Raw genomic sequence first — 17,601 nt, 5'->3', positions numbered from 1 at the left:
AGTCAAAGAGGTGGGCCGACGTCTCCCCGTCTGCAGCATGTAGACTGACAGCTCTCTTCCTATACACAAAACGGGAGAAAGCTGTCAGCCAACATATGGGTGCGGCCTTCTTTAACCTCTTAGTGACGGAGCCAAATTTTGTAAATCTGACATGTCTCACTTTAACATAGAATAACTCCGTAAAGGTTTTGCATATGCAGGTGATTCTGACATTGTTTTTTGTCACATACTGTACTTCATTTAGGTGGTAAAAAAAGACTGATAGAATTTATGTATATTTATTAAAAACGCCAAAATTTTGAAAAAAATGTCATTTTTTCACACTTTCAATTGCAATATCTCAAATATATACAAACATACTGTACAAATTTTTGAAAAGATATATATTTCAATCTGTTTATTCTATTCTTGACACACATTTGAAAAACTTTCATTTTTTTTAACCATTTAGGAGCCGTACAAATTTAACATTGATCAACATTTTGAGGAACACTTTGGCTTGGTGCAGGAAAACAAGATTGCAAAGGCTCATAGGTGTCAGAATGATAAATACACCCCTTAACGTATTCACTGTGGGGTATCATGAGTTTTTTGACCGCAATTTTTTTCAGGAATTAATGCAATTTAGAGGAGAAAAAATAAAATTTCATATTTTTGCAAATACTTCATTTTACAGACAGTTTTTTCTTTCTATAGTGCAGGTGAAAATGAGGATTTACACCCCAAAATGGATCCCCCTATTTGTTCTGTGTTCAGAAACATACCCATTGTGGCCCTAATATGTCTGTCTGTATGCACTACGGGGTCAAAACCAAAAGGAGGTGGCTTTCTGAACAGACATTTTGTTTGAAGACATTTTAGGCCCCATAGCACACTGGTAGAGCCCTTGAGTGGCCAAAACAATAGAGAACCCCCCCCAAATGACCAGATTTTGAAACCTAGACCCCGTAACAAATTCATCTAGGGGTGTACTGCGTATATTGACCCCAGGGTTTTTGAATGAATCTAAGCCAAGCAGAAAGAAAAAATTACGATTTTCATTTTTTTGCAAATTGTGTGATTTTAAAAACAGTTTTTTTGTACAGCACACATATGAATGAGGACTTGCACGCCAAAATGGATACCCCTGTTTGTCCTGTGTTCAGAAATCTCCCCATTGTGGCCCTAATCTTATATCTGTATGCACAACGGGGTCCGAACCGAAAGGAGCAGCCTGTGGCTTTCAGAACAGACATTTTGTTTAAAGGTGATTTAGGTCCTCATTGCACACTTGTAAAGCCCTTGAGCAGCTAAAACGATAGAGAACCCCCACAAATGCCCCCATTTTGAAAACTAGACCCTTTAATGAATTCATCTAGGGGTGTACTGCATATTTTTACACCACAGTTTTTGAATGAATCTAAGCAAAGCAGAAGAAAAAAATTACGATTTTAATTTTTTTGGTAATAGTGTTATTTTAAAAACATTTTTTCTGTACAGCACACATAGGAATGAAGACTTTCACTCCAAAATTGACCCCTCTGCTTGTTCTGTGTTCAGAAACATATCTATTGTGGCCCTAATCTACTTGTAGGACACATAGCTAGGCTTATAATGGAGAGAACACACGTTGGATTTCAGGGCACAACTGAATAAATTACAGGCCCCATTGATCACTTGTGCAGAAAAAAAATTGACTCCCTAAAAAAAATTCCCGCCCTCTGTGCCCTTTTTGGCATTCCCTAAATCTTAGATAAAAGTAATAATGTAAACTATGTGGTACATCTGAAGTCAGGGGTAATTACGGAGGCCCGGTTGGGATGGGCACATGGGGCAATAAAACCGGGTATTCCTCCTCCTCCTGTCATACTTTTTTGGGGGGCATTTCCTGACCACAGTGGCAGGGACGGAGTGTAAAAAGTGGCGCTCTGTGAGGCTTCGTAAGCTTGCTGAGGTGCGGCGGGCTCACACAGAAGGCGCTCAGCAAGCTGCTCTTGGAAATACAGAAAGGCGAGCGTTCCCGGGGCTTCTTGTAAATTACTCACTGAATATATTCCTAAAACGTAACTTTTAATAAATAATATTTTAAAACCCCAAGGTGCCTCAATGACACGACGTAACATAGACAAACATACACATACAAGGGCAGCTCTATATTGAGCTAGTAAAAAAAGATGCCAGGAAAAAAAAGCCCCATATGAGTGGATAGCTCATGTAACAAAAGGAAGGCACCTATATACGAAATTGGTATACGTTGGTGCCAACCAACAGTAGTACAGGGTTAATGACTGAAACCATAGTGGAGCAACTCATAAATGTATAACAAATCTCTCAGAAGAGAACCCTGGACAAATGCCAGAGGTGTATGAGTTGTTTCACGAATATAATTTAATTCGTATTTGGTTCTTGGTTTAACCGGAACCGCGGTAAAGCAACTCAGAGATATGAAAAAATTTTTCCTCAGAGGGGAATCCTGGACGAATGCCAGAACTGAATGAGTTGTTCCACGAAATGTAATTTAGTACGCATATAGTTCTTGGTTCACGAATGTGATTTAATTCATATTTGGTTCTTGGTTCAACGCGTTTCCGTCAGAGAACTGACTTCATCAGGAGCAAGAGAGCTAAGCAGCAGCACCTCCAGTCTGGATGGTAGACTGGAGGTGCTGCTGCTTAGCTCTCTTGCTCCTACTTTATCTATCTTTACTGGGGATTTTGCCCTATTAGCAACAGTATTGAATATGGTTACTTTAGAATAGGCTGGTTATAAGTATCTACTTTTCGGCTTTATTGAAGGCTTGTTGGTTAACCACTATCTTTGGGTGACTGTCTGTCTGCACAGACTGTGCTTTTAGACGACTGGTCTGGGTGATATTTGTCCACCCTCCAGGAGTATTAGAGAGGGGTGCACGGTCCACGAGCCCATACAGCATTACCTTCGGGCCTCGTGGTATCGTTGCATCCGTGTTACGCCAAGTGACGGCAGCCTTGCTCTTTTACATTAGCTAGGGTTATTGCACCCATTCTTAGCACTACTCTTCCACAACAATAGGTTCCTGATAAAGTCAGTTCTCTGACGGAAACGCGTTGAACCAAGAACCAAATACGAATTAAATCACATTCGTGAACCAAGAACTAATGCGTACTAAATTACATTTCGTGGAACAACTCATTCAGTTCTGGCATTCGTCCAGGATTCCCCTCTGAGGAAAAATTTTTTCATATCTATGAGTTGCTTTACCGCGGTTCCGGTTAAACCAAGAACCAAATACGAATTACATTATATTCGTGAAACAACTCATACACCTCTGGCATTTGTCCAGGGTTCTCTTCTGAGAGATTTGTTATACATTTATGAGTTGCTCCACTACGGTTTCGGTCATTAACCCTGTACTACTGTTGGTTGGCACCAACGTATACCAATTTCGTATATAGGTGCCTTCCTTTTGTTACATGAGCTATCCACTCATATGGGGCTTTTTTTCCTAGCTCAATATAGAGCTGCCCTTGTATGTGTATGTTTGTCTATGTTACGTCGTGTCTTTAAGGCACCCTGAGGTTTTAAAATACTATTTAATAAAAGTTACGTTTTAGACCCCCCCTACTTCCCTCCCCCCTTTTTTTTTCCCTTCCCCCGCCCCACCTCCCTACCCCTCCCAGTTATATAAAAATGTTATGCAAAAGTGAATCAGGATGACTTATATACTCATGATGCTAAAACAGCAAATAACACTGCAATGTCAAAGTTTGTCCTGATTTATTTATTAAAAACAGTTTAAAAAAAAAAAAGTTACGTTTTAGGAATACATTCAGTGAATATTTCCAAAAAAGTCTTTCTCGGTATTCCACTGCCTCTGTGAGTTCTTGTAAATTACGTATTAGAGGTAAGTGTATGAATAACGCCGGGTTCACACAGCCATATGTGGAATCCGCTTGCAGAGGCCCGCAGCAGATCCCAGCTGTGAGCCCGGCCATGGCGCTGCCTATGGCCTCGTAATGTACTGCACATAACTGTGTACTCACACAGACGGTCATGCGCAGTACACCTTTTTTTGTTTGTATTTCCAACACTGTCGCTTAGCGATGATGCGGGTACCCGCAGCCTGTACACAATGTAGTTGTGTAGATCTGTGACCATGGAGCACAATGGTCACAGGTATACACAACTAAAAAGACTGACTGGACAGGAGACTGAAACTTTGTGAAACCGGACCAAAGTAGTCTCAATCTCTTGCATTAAAACCTATGGTTTGATCCCAATGCCGTTTTCGGCATGTGAGACAGAACCCAAGATAAAGAGTGAGGGAGAAGGCAAAGTGTAGTGTGAAACTGGTTTGACAGATGCTATACAATGGCATCCGTTACCCATAGACTAATATGGTATCCATTTAATCGATACCATTTTTATAGGACTCCATGGGATGAAATAGCATACTCTACTACACTATTCCATACCTTTTCAGTATACTGACCTATACGGGCCAAATGGAGGCCAAAAGACACTCCCTGACTAATGGAGCCCCATGGCCAGATTTAGCATGTACATCAGGATCTTTCCCAAAATATATACTAAATGTAAAGAAAACCATAATTTGAACCACTGACTAGGAAAGAACATTATGTTATGGGCATATAGATGAAATGCAGGGGCCTACATGGGGCACTATTCCTGTTTGGGGGCCATTATCACTTTGTGGGTACTATTACTACGTGAGGCACTAAACAAGCCATCATTACTGGCTGGGGTATTATAGTAGGCAAGTTTATCTAGAGGTGTGGATAGTGCCAGTAAAGCGAGGATCTAAAGATGTCTGTGCAGCAAATTCTAATATAAATATATATATATATATATATATATATATATATATATATATATATAAATATTTTTTTTTTTATTTATTATTTTTAAATTTATCTTCGGGGGGTGCAAAACAATCTTAGAATTGCCACTTTGGCACACACAGCGACGAACAAGCTGGTGGTGGGGAGGTTCAAGTTCAAAATTTGCTCTGAGGTTATAGGACCCTAGTTACGCTCCTGGTGGACTGCAAGTTAATTAAGACTGCCACAGAGTACTGATTAAATATGTGCTGTCTGGAAGGAATTAATAAGAAATAATCCCACATCTATGTGTAATTCTAACAGTGATGCACATGGCTGCCTAACCTCAAAGGGCAAGTTGCAAACATACTTTTCATTATCTCATTCAATTGCTTAAAGTTCAGTAGTTCAAATGACCTAATCGGCATAACTAATAAAACAGGTAAACCTGGGAAGTCCCCACAGCAGAAATAGCTAGGAGGGAATAAGATCCTCTGGAGGAAATGAATGGGCGAGACGGCAGACAAGATTCCATACAGTCACTACAGTTATAAATGTATACTCTGGCCAATTTGCCTAGATCAGAATTTCTGGAAATATCTGGCTTGACTCAAATTCTTACTTAACGCAGGAATACTATAACCTTTTTAAAACTGTAAAAGAGGAACACAATATGCAAAAATGTTATATTTAACGCACTTTATCATTCACATTCAGCTGTTGGTCTTTGCCGTTACAAGGCGTTATCTCATGAAGTCAACCCTGTCATGGCATAGAGACATCACAGAGGAAGTTGGGGGTGAGCAAGGGATCCCTCTATAAGTTAGAACAGGGGGCTGCTCTATACGGCGGATGCTGCAGGGAAAATGTTTGGCTAGCCATGGCTTCTCCTAGCAAAATCAGCTCTTTCTGGTGGTGCGAGGAGCAGTGCCCGCGGTGATTAACTGATTGCCCAGGCTGCACAACCTGAAAGTGGTTGTTTTGACGAGACAACCACTTCTAGTTTCCCAAAGCAGATTACAGAGAAATTCATCCAACTACTAACGACGACCTGTCTGTCAGTGTGTGCGTGAGGGAGTAGGTTTGTGAGTGACTTACATGCTCTGCCCCTTATCACATGACGGTGACGTCATCAAAGGTCTTTCATCCCCAGTTAGAAAGAGTTACATGCTCCAACTCTGATCATATGACAGTGACATCATCACAGGTCCTGTACGCACACGACTGCTGTCAAGCTAGATGTTCGTATTTCATGGCAACTGAGGCCGCAGGGGGGTTGTAGTTCACCTGTCATCTGCACGAGGACTGCATACATCCCTCATGTGTTGGCAGAGAGAGCAGCAAGTACATGAGACTTGTGCTTGAGAAGGAAACTCACTCACGCTCAAACGTGTTGCACCAGGCCTAACCCCAGTCTTGGGTTTTTATTGAGTAGGTCCTTAATAAACTGGAATTTTGTACTCCAGCCAACATTGGTATTTGATTATACACGGCAACCTGGGACCATCTAGGGAGGCATTTCACCTGGCCTTATCTTAGTTGGGTGTTTTCCCCCCTCCTGAGTGAGTACCTTCTCTTTTTTTCTATGGGCTTTCTAGTCTGAGTGCATTGGGCCACACTCTTAGCCTCGTATTACTCTACTGACCCTTAGTTCACCAAAAAATGTCAACATTTAAGGACGCCTTAGAATAAAAAAAATGTATTTATATAATTTGAGGGGAGGGGATATAATAATGTCATCTGTGTGCAGAATTTACCCTTAGAATCCTACTGTAATGTCTGACTCTCAAGAGTTTGCATAAGTACAGCTCTTGAGCATGTCATCACAGTGTTGCACAAATACAACACATTGTAAGAAGGGATTAACATAGCAGTTCTGAAGCCCCTTTTCTTAGAATTCGGCATTGTGTCTTTCCTCTGTTATTTTTTTTCTGAAAATGTATGAACACATTGATAATTTAGTGTTACAACGTGTGATGAAAATCTAACATTGACTGTATATATTTGGTCCACAGGGTTAACATGCTTTTATCCTCTAAACTCTTTGAACTGGCCAAAAGGTTTATTGCAGGAAGGAGCTCAGGGAGGGAGGGGTGCCATCATCCTTGAGGAGGAGTGTTGTGTTTGACACCTAAACCTATGTTCTGCAAGCTTCAAAGGAAAGGATGTGATTGTTCCCAGCAGGAGAAACCAAGTAATCTTGTAGATATGATATAAGATTACTTGGCTTCTCCTGCTGGGAACAATCACATTTTGCTCTACTGGCTAAGAAAAAGAACAGGCTTATGGATCTTTGCTTGTCCAAAGTGAACATCCCCCCTCCCCATTCTACTCAGGGGGTTCCATGGCAATGGGCTGCTGAATATTAAAGGTATTTGACCCCTTATTACTTCAGTAGTCCTAAACTAGAGATTTCATCAATGAACTCTGAAAGCAGAGTCCTGGATTGGAACTATAAAACAACATATGTTCATATATGTGAGACCAGCCAAGCTGAAATAGGTTCCATTTCTTCATTCCAGCCTCCGGAATTGGGAGACCTTAGAACACCCTGAAAGTTGTACATCTCTGTGTTTCTCCATTTTATTTTCCAGTTATGCATTTAGTTGTAGGTCCTTTTATTTTGCCTTCTTTTTTATCATTTTTGTGAGCACTGCATTTTTTGTTATAAAGCTTAAAACTTTAATAAGTTTGATCCTTCTTACTTTATGGCTGGGGTCACACGGGACATAATTCCAGCGGAAGTCTCGCAGAATGGCTGCACCGAAAAACTACAAGAATTCCAAGGGATAACCGCAGCTTCAAAACCCGCGGCCTTTAGCCGCAGGTTTTGGAGCAGTTTCACCGTCGGGAATTCCACTGCGGCTTTCTCTCCCCATAGAGGGGAGAGGCGCTGCAAAAACGAGAAAAGAATTGACATGCTGTGGAACTTAATTCCGCTGTGCATGTCAGTTTTCGTGTGGCTTAGCCACAGCGTGTGGACGATATTTTTGCAAAAGCTCGTCCACTAAGCTGGCTAATACCGGGGGAGCCGTGGGCAGAATTGCCATGCGGACTTTCTGCACGGAAATTCCACGGCAATTCAGCCTAAGCCTTCGGAGGTGTTAACTCTTTGACTGCTGGGGAGCAGTATGAGAGTGTATTTAGGACTAATGGCTCCCGCATTCCCTGAGTAGTGGCAGAATCAATTTTGGGGTGTATGGACTGTGCTGGGGTATAATCTATGCTCAATTTGCAACCTGAGTAGAAGGCAAGTCCAATATTGAGTGAGCAAGAAAGGTTAACCTCTTGCAGTCTCACCCACGTCACGTGTTGATATGCTTTCACTGTTCACAGAATACAGGTATATTCACACACACAGTAGATTTGTTGCAGAAATTTTAACGAATGAAAAGCTGTTCTATACATGTGAATGGGATTGTTTCAGCAGGCTGTTCATCGATTTCTGAATGCCTCATACAGCTAAATCTGACAGTCACAGAAATTTCTGCAATAAATCTATGGTGTATAAATATACCCTTACACTGTCAGCAATGTGTATGGGGACATGGGAGTGTATAGGGCAAATTTGTGTATACATATTTGGGAGAAATAATAGAACAATGGCAAAATACAATGTTGCTCTGGCATTGTTATTTCATAGAGAATGAAAGTATATACATGTCAGAAGATCAAAAGAGTCCTCTTTAAGGCTGGGTTCACACGGGGCGGATTTGCCGCGGAAATTTCGTGCAGAATTTTGCCGCGGCAAATCCGCATGCGACCGCTAACCCTGGGATTAGTCAGCCATGTGGACGAGATTTTTCAGAAATCTCGTCCACACGGGATGGCAAATCCGCTGCGGCTAAGCCGGCAGAAGCTGCTACCGCGGCGCGGATTTGCCGAACGCAGCATGTTTATTTTTTTTTCCCGCTGCGGCCGCGCTCTCCTCTATGGGAGCACCAGCCACAGCGGAAGAGCGAGTGGCCAGGCCGCTTCAAAGCCGCAGCGGCTTTTTCCGCGGCGGTTCTCCCGGCGGAAATGTTGCGGTTTTTGCTGCGGCCAAACCGCGACATTTCCGTAGGGAATCCGCCCTGTGTGACCATGGCCTTAAAGTAATCCTGTCTGCATTTCTGACATGGTTGTTTTTTATTACATAATTGTATATCCATAACGGAATTTGGAAGCATCTTTTCCTAGATCCTTACATACTGCCATTCCTCTGCAATGCAAGGTATCACCAGATTCGTAATGACTCATACTATAAAAATATTAATGTCTGTTGTCCCCCACAGTGAACTAAAAAAAAAAAAAGAAGAAAAAAAAACTATTCCCCAATTGCCATTTTTTATTCATCAATCTCACAAAAACACAACATAAGGTGAACAAAGAGCTGCATTTATCCCAAGACAGTACTGATAGAAACTACAACTCATCTCGCGATAGCTCAATACCCCCCATGGCTTGACTGGCAATGAAAATAAATATATTATGGGACTTTTCTTTATTGTGTAAAAACAGTAAAAAAATAAAAAGATATAATATAAATTTGGTATCCCCGTAACTGTATTGACCCAAAGAGTACACTTTACGTATTATTTATATCACCTAGTGAACACTGCATTGTTTCTTTGTATGCCCAAAAAAATGCAATAAAAATTCATTAAAAAGTCACACGTGCCTCAAAAATGGTACCAATAGAAACTACAATTTATCCAACCAAAAACAAGACCCTAGACAGTGTAGGTATTTATGATGTAAAAATAAAAACCTCATGGGTCTTGGAATGCAGCAATGCTTTTTTTAAGGTGTTTTTATTGTGAAAAAAATTCCAACAAATGCCCACAGAATAAAGGTAACATCACTTATCCATATGGTGAATACCATTAAGAAACTATTAAGAAAACAATGGAGGAATTTCATTTTTTCCCAGGACTTCAACAGTGCTGCCATTAAAAAAATGCAAGTTGTCCCACAAAGAACAAGCCCTCACGCGGGTATGTTGATGGGAAACTTTAAAAAGTTATGGTTTTTGGAAGGTGATGATAAAAAAAAAATTACCTTGTCATTAAGGCGCAAAATTAGACAGAAATAAACTAAATACTCACCAAGCTTATTGGCTTTGTGTGAAGCAAAAGCTTCATATATTTCTTCAACAGGAGTGCAAACCCCCAAGTGTAGGAGTGAATTGTACTGAGCAGCTTCTACAAATGATTCCAAGTTCACCAGTTGGTTGGTTGCTGGAGAAAATATAGCGGACGTGTCTGGGGCTTCTGTAGGAAAGACAGACATGTTAGTGATTGCACACCATAACGTATCTGCAGCTTGGTATCTCTATTGGGGAGCTATTATTCTCATTTGATAAATACACTGAGGTCGTTAGGCTTTAACATCCGGGGCCCCAAACGAGATGATCAGGAGCACAGATGACCCTGTACTCCCAGCAGCTCACAGGGCGTGAGACTGATGACAAGAAGCAGGGATCAGGTCTGAAGGTCTTGTTAGTTTATCCTGTACTTACTGAACGGAAAGGCCCGTATTCATCGTTTAACTCTTTAGAGGCAGTGGCCAGTGCAACTATGGCATCTCAGAGGCTAACAGAAGGAGGGGCTGCATACTATTGCAGTGCTGTAATCCTAAATTTATTGGCACAACGTGCTAGCAAGTGGGATTATTATTAGAAGGTTTATTTTAAAGCCCCGCCTACCCAGTGGGCGGGGCTAGCAGCACTTCCTGAATAACCTGAACTCATCTCTTGTTGGGAGCTGCAGGAACAAGCTGTAAGTTCTTAAAAGGAGCCTGTCAGCTGGAGCATGCTATCCAAACTGCAGGCATCATGTTATAGCGCAGGAGGAGCTGACCGTAATTTAAATATAATTGATCAATAATTGTAAAAAACATTTTACACATAAAAATAGTCAGAAAAGGAAAGACTACATAAATAATTAATGCTAAGAACATTCAGGTCCAAAAGGCCCAAAGTCCCTTAAAGGGGCTATCCCAAAAACTAAAGCTATCCCCTATCCACAGTTACCCCTGAGAACGGGTTTCTAATCCCCCTGTCCTCCTCACCGCGGGCTTACTGCACTCTCCGCAGTGAGGAGATTAAATGGAGCGGCAGTCACACATACACAGTATATCTCCATTCACTTTCAATGGGCCTGCCGCAGTACAGGTACATACGATTTGCATATATTAATTAAAACACACCAAAGTAGAGGAATATTTTTTTTTCAAAATTGTCATTTTTTACAGCAGTATGTCAAATATGTATATACATATTGCACACATTGTCTAATCACATATATTTTTATTTATTATAGTAGCACTTTTGAAAACTGTTGCATGTTTGAGCAATTTAATAGACTATTAATATATATATTTTTATTTTGAAATATGTTGATTTTAACTTCTATTTATCTTTATTAATTTATATAAATGGTATTGATGATTACATTATGGAATAACTAATTGATGTGATAAGTTAATGTAAGGGTACATTCAGGGGTAGTGAAATTGGTGCGGATTTTCCTTAGCAGAAAATCTGCACCAAAATCTGCATTAAATTCCGCATTACACCATTGATTTGGATTACAACAGAGGTTTTTATGTGGATTCTCAACATCTATGAAATCAGCACAAAATATAATACTATGGATTTTGATCCGGATCCGTACCAAAATTCAAAATGTGTGAACATACTCTTATAAATGTATTACTAGATAAATTATGGTATTTAAAAAAAACAAAACAAAAAAAACCCCTACTCTATACAGTCACCTATACTAAATAAATATTATAGGTGATTGTAATAGAAGGGGTTATTTTGGGGTTAATGTGTGATGTTTTGGTGTTTCAGCTTCTTCCTCCTCCGACCTCACACTGACAGGAGAGTGGGGGAGATAGAGGCTGTTACAGCGCAGAAATGCCAGGAAAGTTTGTTACTGCCACAAACGACCAGCCAGCACTACGAGTGGCTGTCACTCTGATGATGAAACCAAAAATGGCAACAGCACGCAAAATAAATTTACTATCAGAGGTATACATACCTATAATCAATACTCTAACCACATTAAATAATGCAAGCTTCTTGGCATATAATTTGATCAAGTTACATTGGCCCATCTAGCAACGTCCAGCTGACCAAGCTTTCAGATGGGTCCTAATACTAATACCAGGTGGTAAATCTCAACCTGGGAAAGCTGAGTTCCTACCTCTCAGAATGCTTCTCTGATAGTAAAATTATTTTGTGTGCTGTTGCCATTTTGGTTTCTGCTTCTACTGTATGTTGCAGCCATGGTTTAACGTGCACCTATATATTTTTATTGGGATATTTTATCTTTCTTTTGTCACTCTGATGATGTCATCGGGTCCTGAACCAATTAAGTCCCAATGACACTACCCGAACCACAGGCTGTTAGTAACAGCCTGTTTTTAGTGTTCCATGCACTCTGGCAGATGCAATCAGATCGCTGCAGAGCCCATTTTACAGGAGACGGTTGCGAAGCAGTTAATATAAAAGTCTATGGATGCCACTTAGTCACTAGCCATGATATAAATAGGACCTTACATGTGCCATGATACAAGTACTTGGACATTGAGACAGGAACCAACACAATAAGTTACCTTTTTGTATTTTGAGGGGAAATGTGCTTTAATTCATTTCTAGTCTCAGTAATCTAGTTCAGCCATAAGAGGTGTATAAAGTACCACACTGGCACCTTAATTTCTTAATGTGTATTTCTGTGCCCACATGTCTAAGTGGCTAAATGCACCTGTAATAATACATTTGGTATTTGGCTCTGGAAAGTATAACACAAAGTTGAGGTCGCAAACAAATCCCTTGAAACATAGTAAATTGTCCACCAATATAGGTTTCGGTATGGTACGATACACATTTCACCTACCCAAGAAAATAGTTAGGGAATAGGCTGAAGGGCTTCATGCTATATGCATTACTGCCCAAGTGTTTTCCTTCCAGCTAAGTATTATTTGGATTAGGTTCATTTAATGCTGTAGGGAAACATCCTGACTTTCTGGTTTACCATTGAGTGAGAAGCCTGAAATTTAATGAGCTGGCTGTGAAAAGGTCTCAAACCACATAGATAGATCATTTGGACTTTCTGTGCATTGCATCTTATAGAAAGTGTTACTTCTAAATTTATGTTTGGCCAAACATCTACCTTTTCTGGTTCCAAGGCACATTTTAATACCTGGCTCGGATGAAACTCAAAGTTGAAATTTATTGCCTGTCCTGGCTCGATTACAACCCAATGAATTTACAAGGAGGACTCTGCACAAGATGCTGTTAAACTGCCAACATATGGGAGAAAAACCTAAGGTGTAAGCTTTCTCTTTAAAACCAGTATTGGTTCGTGAAAAAACTTCAAGTCGTGATCGCCATTAGGATATACATAACAGATTGTTATACAACTATCAAGTTATTGTATTAATACAGACTTCATCATTCCACTACCTCCGGGACCAAAACACTAGATACTAGACATTTTAGCACCTTCTAAGTATACGTGTTACGGGAAAGTTTCCCCATGAAGAGCTTATTTCTATTTTAGGATCAGTTTGGAGAAGACAAATGTAATCCTTAGTAAGAATATAAAGATACATTGCCATCAATTAGCAACAAATAAGAAAAGCAGGATATCAAGTATCTACCAACTCAATCACCAGAATTAATACACTGTGCATACAGTTACACCCACGGAGGTGGACAGAGAGAAAAAGATATGTAGGGAGTTATCCGAATGACTAGAAAAGTCTGTATTAAACTGAAGCTCTGCTTTCCTGCACTGCAGTGAAAGACAGCTCCATCCTCCATTACTATAGCTCCATAGGCTAATTCTTTGTAATTGATTATACCCTTTATCAAAATCATGTGCATACACTATAACGTCCATGGTCATCCCCACCCATCCACCGCAAGTATTGTGCCTACAAATGCCAACTTCTCATCCATAACCAAGTAGATTACACCTGTGCTGCCAGACCATATTGCGTACGACCTGGTGCCACAATGTACTAGACAGTATATACATAAGGGGCACATTTCAATTACACCCACATTATCCTACCTAAAGTCATTGGTTACCAAGTGGTAATTATTTACATATGTTAATACTCAGTGGGGCCTCCTTTGGCCCTAATGACATCAGATACTATCCATGGCATACATTCAACTAATGTCTGCTACACTTCAGCTTGTATTTCCCTCCATTCAACCTGCAAACGGCTGTCAAGTTCTCTCAAAGAAGATGGACGCTGTTCATATTTTCTGACCCGATGTTCTAGTTGTCCCAAAGTGTTCAATAGGGTTCAGTTTGGGACTCTGTGCAGCCATTCCCATCCTGGAACATCCATATCCCCAAACCAACGTAAAACAGCATTGGATTTGTGACGTGTTGTCTTGTTGGAATTATTGCTAAATGTTTCCAGTGTATTGCCACATTGTCAACAGCACAGTATTGTCTAGAATGTCAAGACACACTACAAACAATGGACCAAAACCATGCCACGTAAACCATCCCCAGACCATAGCAGAACCTCTGCCATACCTAACTGTTGGCAAAACACACTTAGGCAAAAGACTCTCCTCAAGCACCCTCCATACCCAGATACGTCAGTCTGATCTAAAGATGGAGTAGCGCGATTCGTCACTCTATAGAATGTTCTTCCTTTGCTCAACTCTCCAGTGAGGACGCTCCTTGCTTCAATGTTGATGGGCTGATTCATTGCATTTCATGATGGATGGCTTGTGTGTAGCAGCATAACACATATATCCAATAGCGCGTGGATCCTATCAAAAAACTATGGCTGAGACCTCCAAGAGTCTGCAACTTATGTAGCGTGGTTCAGGACCCGTGATATGCTAGTGAGACACAATCCATTCTACTGTTAGGGGTGTCCGAATACTTTTGGTAATATACTGTACTTTTTGCAGGCATGTCAAGCTTGTTTGAATTAGTTGTATGATAAATATCTAACATGATATATTTTGACCCACTGACTTTTAAGCTAGGTTTTATACTTCTGTATGTTTAGGATATTCCTGTAGTTTTACATTGTAACATCATACTATTTTGCACAAGCGTGCATGTTTTGTGGAGCGGTTAATTCACTTATTTCAGAGTTACCTCTTTTTTCTCCTGTGAAAGTTACATGTACCTAATCGTTAAGATCACGGATGACACCTCAGCAGCAAAATAAGGCTGGGATGGTCTGAAACGCATCTTCTGCCTCATCGATGGCCTCGTTTACTCCCCTATCCATCCCTCATGCTTTTCTACTGTAGAGCTATGTACTCAGATTGGCTGCCGTATGTGACCACAAGCTCATCTGGATGTCAGGGCATAAAGTGCCAATTCCCATCACAGCAAAGATTAGAAGGATTATAACCTAGAAGCAACTAAGCCCTGGAGAAAAAGAGATATCATTATTACCAAACATATACTGTAGTAAGCAAGACGATATTTATCACTTCTACAGTAGAGAAAGTAAGTAGGATGCTCAGTTGCATAGCCAGAGGTATAACCAGTAAAAAGAGGGACCTTGTGAACCCGCTGTATAGAGCTCTGGTAAGACCCCAACAGGAATACTGTGCCAAGTTCTGTAGACCTCACCTACAGAAAGACATTGATAAGATAGAACAATTCCGTAGATGAGCTACAAAAATAGTGGAAGGTCTTGAATGGGTTTTTCCTTCTGGGACTTTTATGGTAGATCCTTTGAAAAATCCAATAAGTGGAGATCCCAGAGATGGGATTCACATCTATCTTGAGTCTTGGCCCTTACCAGCCCTCCCCGCACGGTATGTGGTGACTGGAGGTGGTTGGGATGACATAAACATCCGAGTGGGCTTCATTATGTAACTTCCATAGAAGTCACGCTACAAATAATAATGTGTCCATTCTCTACCAAAAAAACCATGACCATTATATACTATACTATACATTAAAGGGGTATTCCGGGCACTGAACAACATTTCAAAAGTACATAGTGTACGTTACGGCATCTAATATGTTCCCTTTACTTTTTCTTCTCCGTACAGTGTTTTCGGGGTCAGTCACATGGCCCATCACTAGTAAAATTGGGACACTTCCGCTGACATCTTGTCCATATTAGCGTTTTCTCCCCGTACATTGTTTCATACATCCGGCTCTGAGCAGTGCAGGGTAGATAAGACAGAAGCGGACATGGGCAGAAGATCCTATGTGTTAGCTTCTGCAGTACACTATACAGTGTTCCGCTTATGTAATATTCAGCTTGGCAGGAATCCCAACTACTTTGCATGCATTCCAAATTTTGGCCATAATTCAGGAAGCTTGATGGTGGCAGCACTAATAGGTGCAGAGGGCAACGGGTCTTAGTATGATAAAGGATATGCGGAGGATAGGGAGCTCAATAGCGCTGCCTGGGACACCAGTGCTTAGTATCATGGGATTTGTAGGTATGAGGCTGCCGCTGCGTTTACTGTGAAAGTAGGTCGGGATGGGTAACTTTTTTCGAAAGCACCAAGAAGGTGAGTGAGGAGACGAGTGAGGCTCCTCTTGGTAATATGCAAAAAAGGAAAATAGAATGATACCTTTTATTTACTGTGAAAGTGCCGCATGTGATCAAAGGAGCATCTGCATGGGAGACAAGATAAGTATCCCGATTGGCAAAGCACTAGCACCAATATACAGTGTTTGTAAAATTTTCAACATCCCTTTAATATTTCTTTTAGTGCTCAAGGTCAAAACAATGAAGTATAGTGGGAAAATCTTTATTCGTCAGTATGAATATAAAACTCTGTATGGAGCCTGCAATAGAACACCCCCCCCCCCCCCTCCAAAAAAAAACACAAAACTTCGACAAGGGCCATACAACTGAGTAAAATCTGAATTCCCCAGATGATTGGATCAGGTGCTATACCCATGGCTCAAGCAGAAGAACCTAGCAGCGCATGGAAACTTGTGCTAAACTTGTCAGCAGTCTCCCGGACTCTTATTACCCCTCTTTAACAAAGTTTATTTCATCCCAGCCCCAAAATAACCTTAATAATGTATGTATTTGAGATATAAAGTGAGGATTGGAAATGTTAAGTTCCATAGCTTTACTCTAGCATAATCCAGTTGATCTTTCTTTACATCTTTCCAAATAGCTAATGTACCCGAGTGTCATATGTACGCGAGCCTGCCGGCAGCCTACGGACACATGTAGCGGGCTAATTTATGGTCTAGATTTATTCCCTGTAACTCCCGGTGTGATCTGATATTGGTTTCTACAAATGGTTCTACTACTTAGAAAAACAAAACTCCAATACGCAGTCCCTCCAACTTCACTTTACTATTACAGTAGAGCCCTTCTCTCGCTTCTTCAAGGGAAAGGTCCTACTTTTAAAATTTATTATCTGCTTTCATCCATAGCAACAATCTGGTTAGCATTTTAATGTTTTACGAGCAAAAATTGATTAGCGCTAAAAAGAGTCCGTTAATGTGTTTAAGTAGGGAAATCTGATCCTTTCAATACTTACCTTTAACAATGGCTCTCCACATCCTTGTAAAAGAAAGCTTTGAACTCGCAAGTCTTATGGGAAAGAACGTATGAAACACCTAAATTAAGCTTTATTGGGCCATTTGCACTATCAAAGCTGATCGTTACTTGCGCTGTTGTTTTACAGCTTCTCATTTCTCTGCTGCATTTAATATACAGAGCAGTACGATAGCTCATTGTGCTGAATTTAATCATTCGACACAAGCGTCGCCTACATTATTACTATTTTTATTGATTCTCTGTGCAGTACTGTAACAAGCCTGTCCCCCATATAATA

General features: G+C 40.6%; 1 protein-coding gene across 1 annotated transcript in view; it reads right to left on the bottom strand.

The window, feature by feature from the left end:
- The window catches only part of METTL25 (methyltransferase like 25), a 185,590-nt gene that overhangs the window by 97,061 nt on the left and 70,928 nt on the right, over positions 1-17,601 (bottom strand). The window contains exon 3 of the mRNA XM_066591488.1: positions 9,887-10,051. Coding sequence (XP_066447585.1) covers positions 9,887-10,051 — 165 coding nt within the window. The remainder of the gene's footprint in view (positions 1-9,886; positions 10,052-17,601) is intronic.

Source organism: Eleutherodactylus coqui, chromosome 2, assembly GCF_035609145.1.
Source record: "Eleutherodactylus coqui strain aEleCoq1 chromosome 2, aEleCoq1.hap1, whole genome shotgun sequence".
Taxonomy (NCBI): domain Eukaryota; kingdom Metazoa; phylum Chordata; class Amphibia; order Anura; family Eleutherodactylidae; genus Eleutherodactylus; species Eleutherodactylus coqui.
This window is presented reverse-complemented; position numbering and strand designations above follow the sequence as displayed.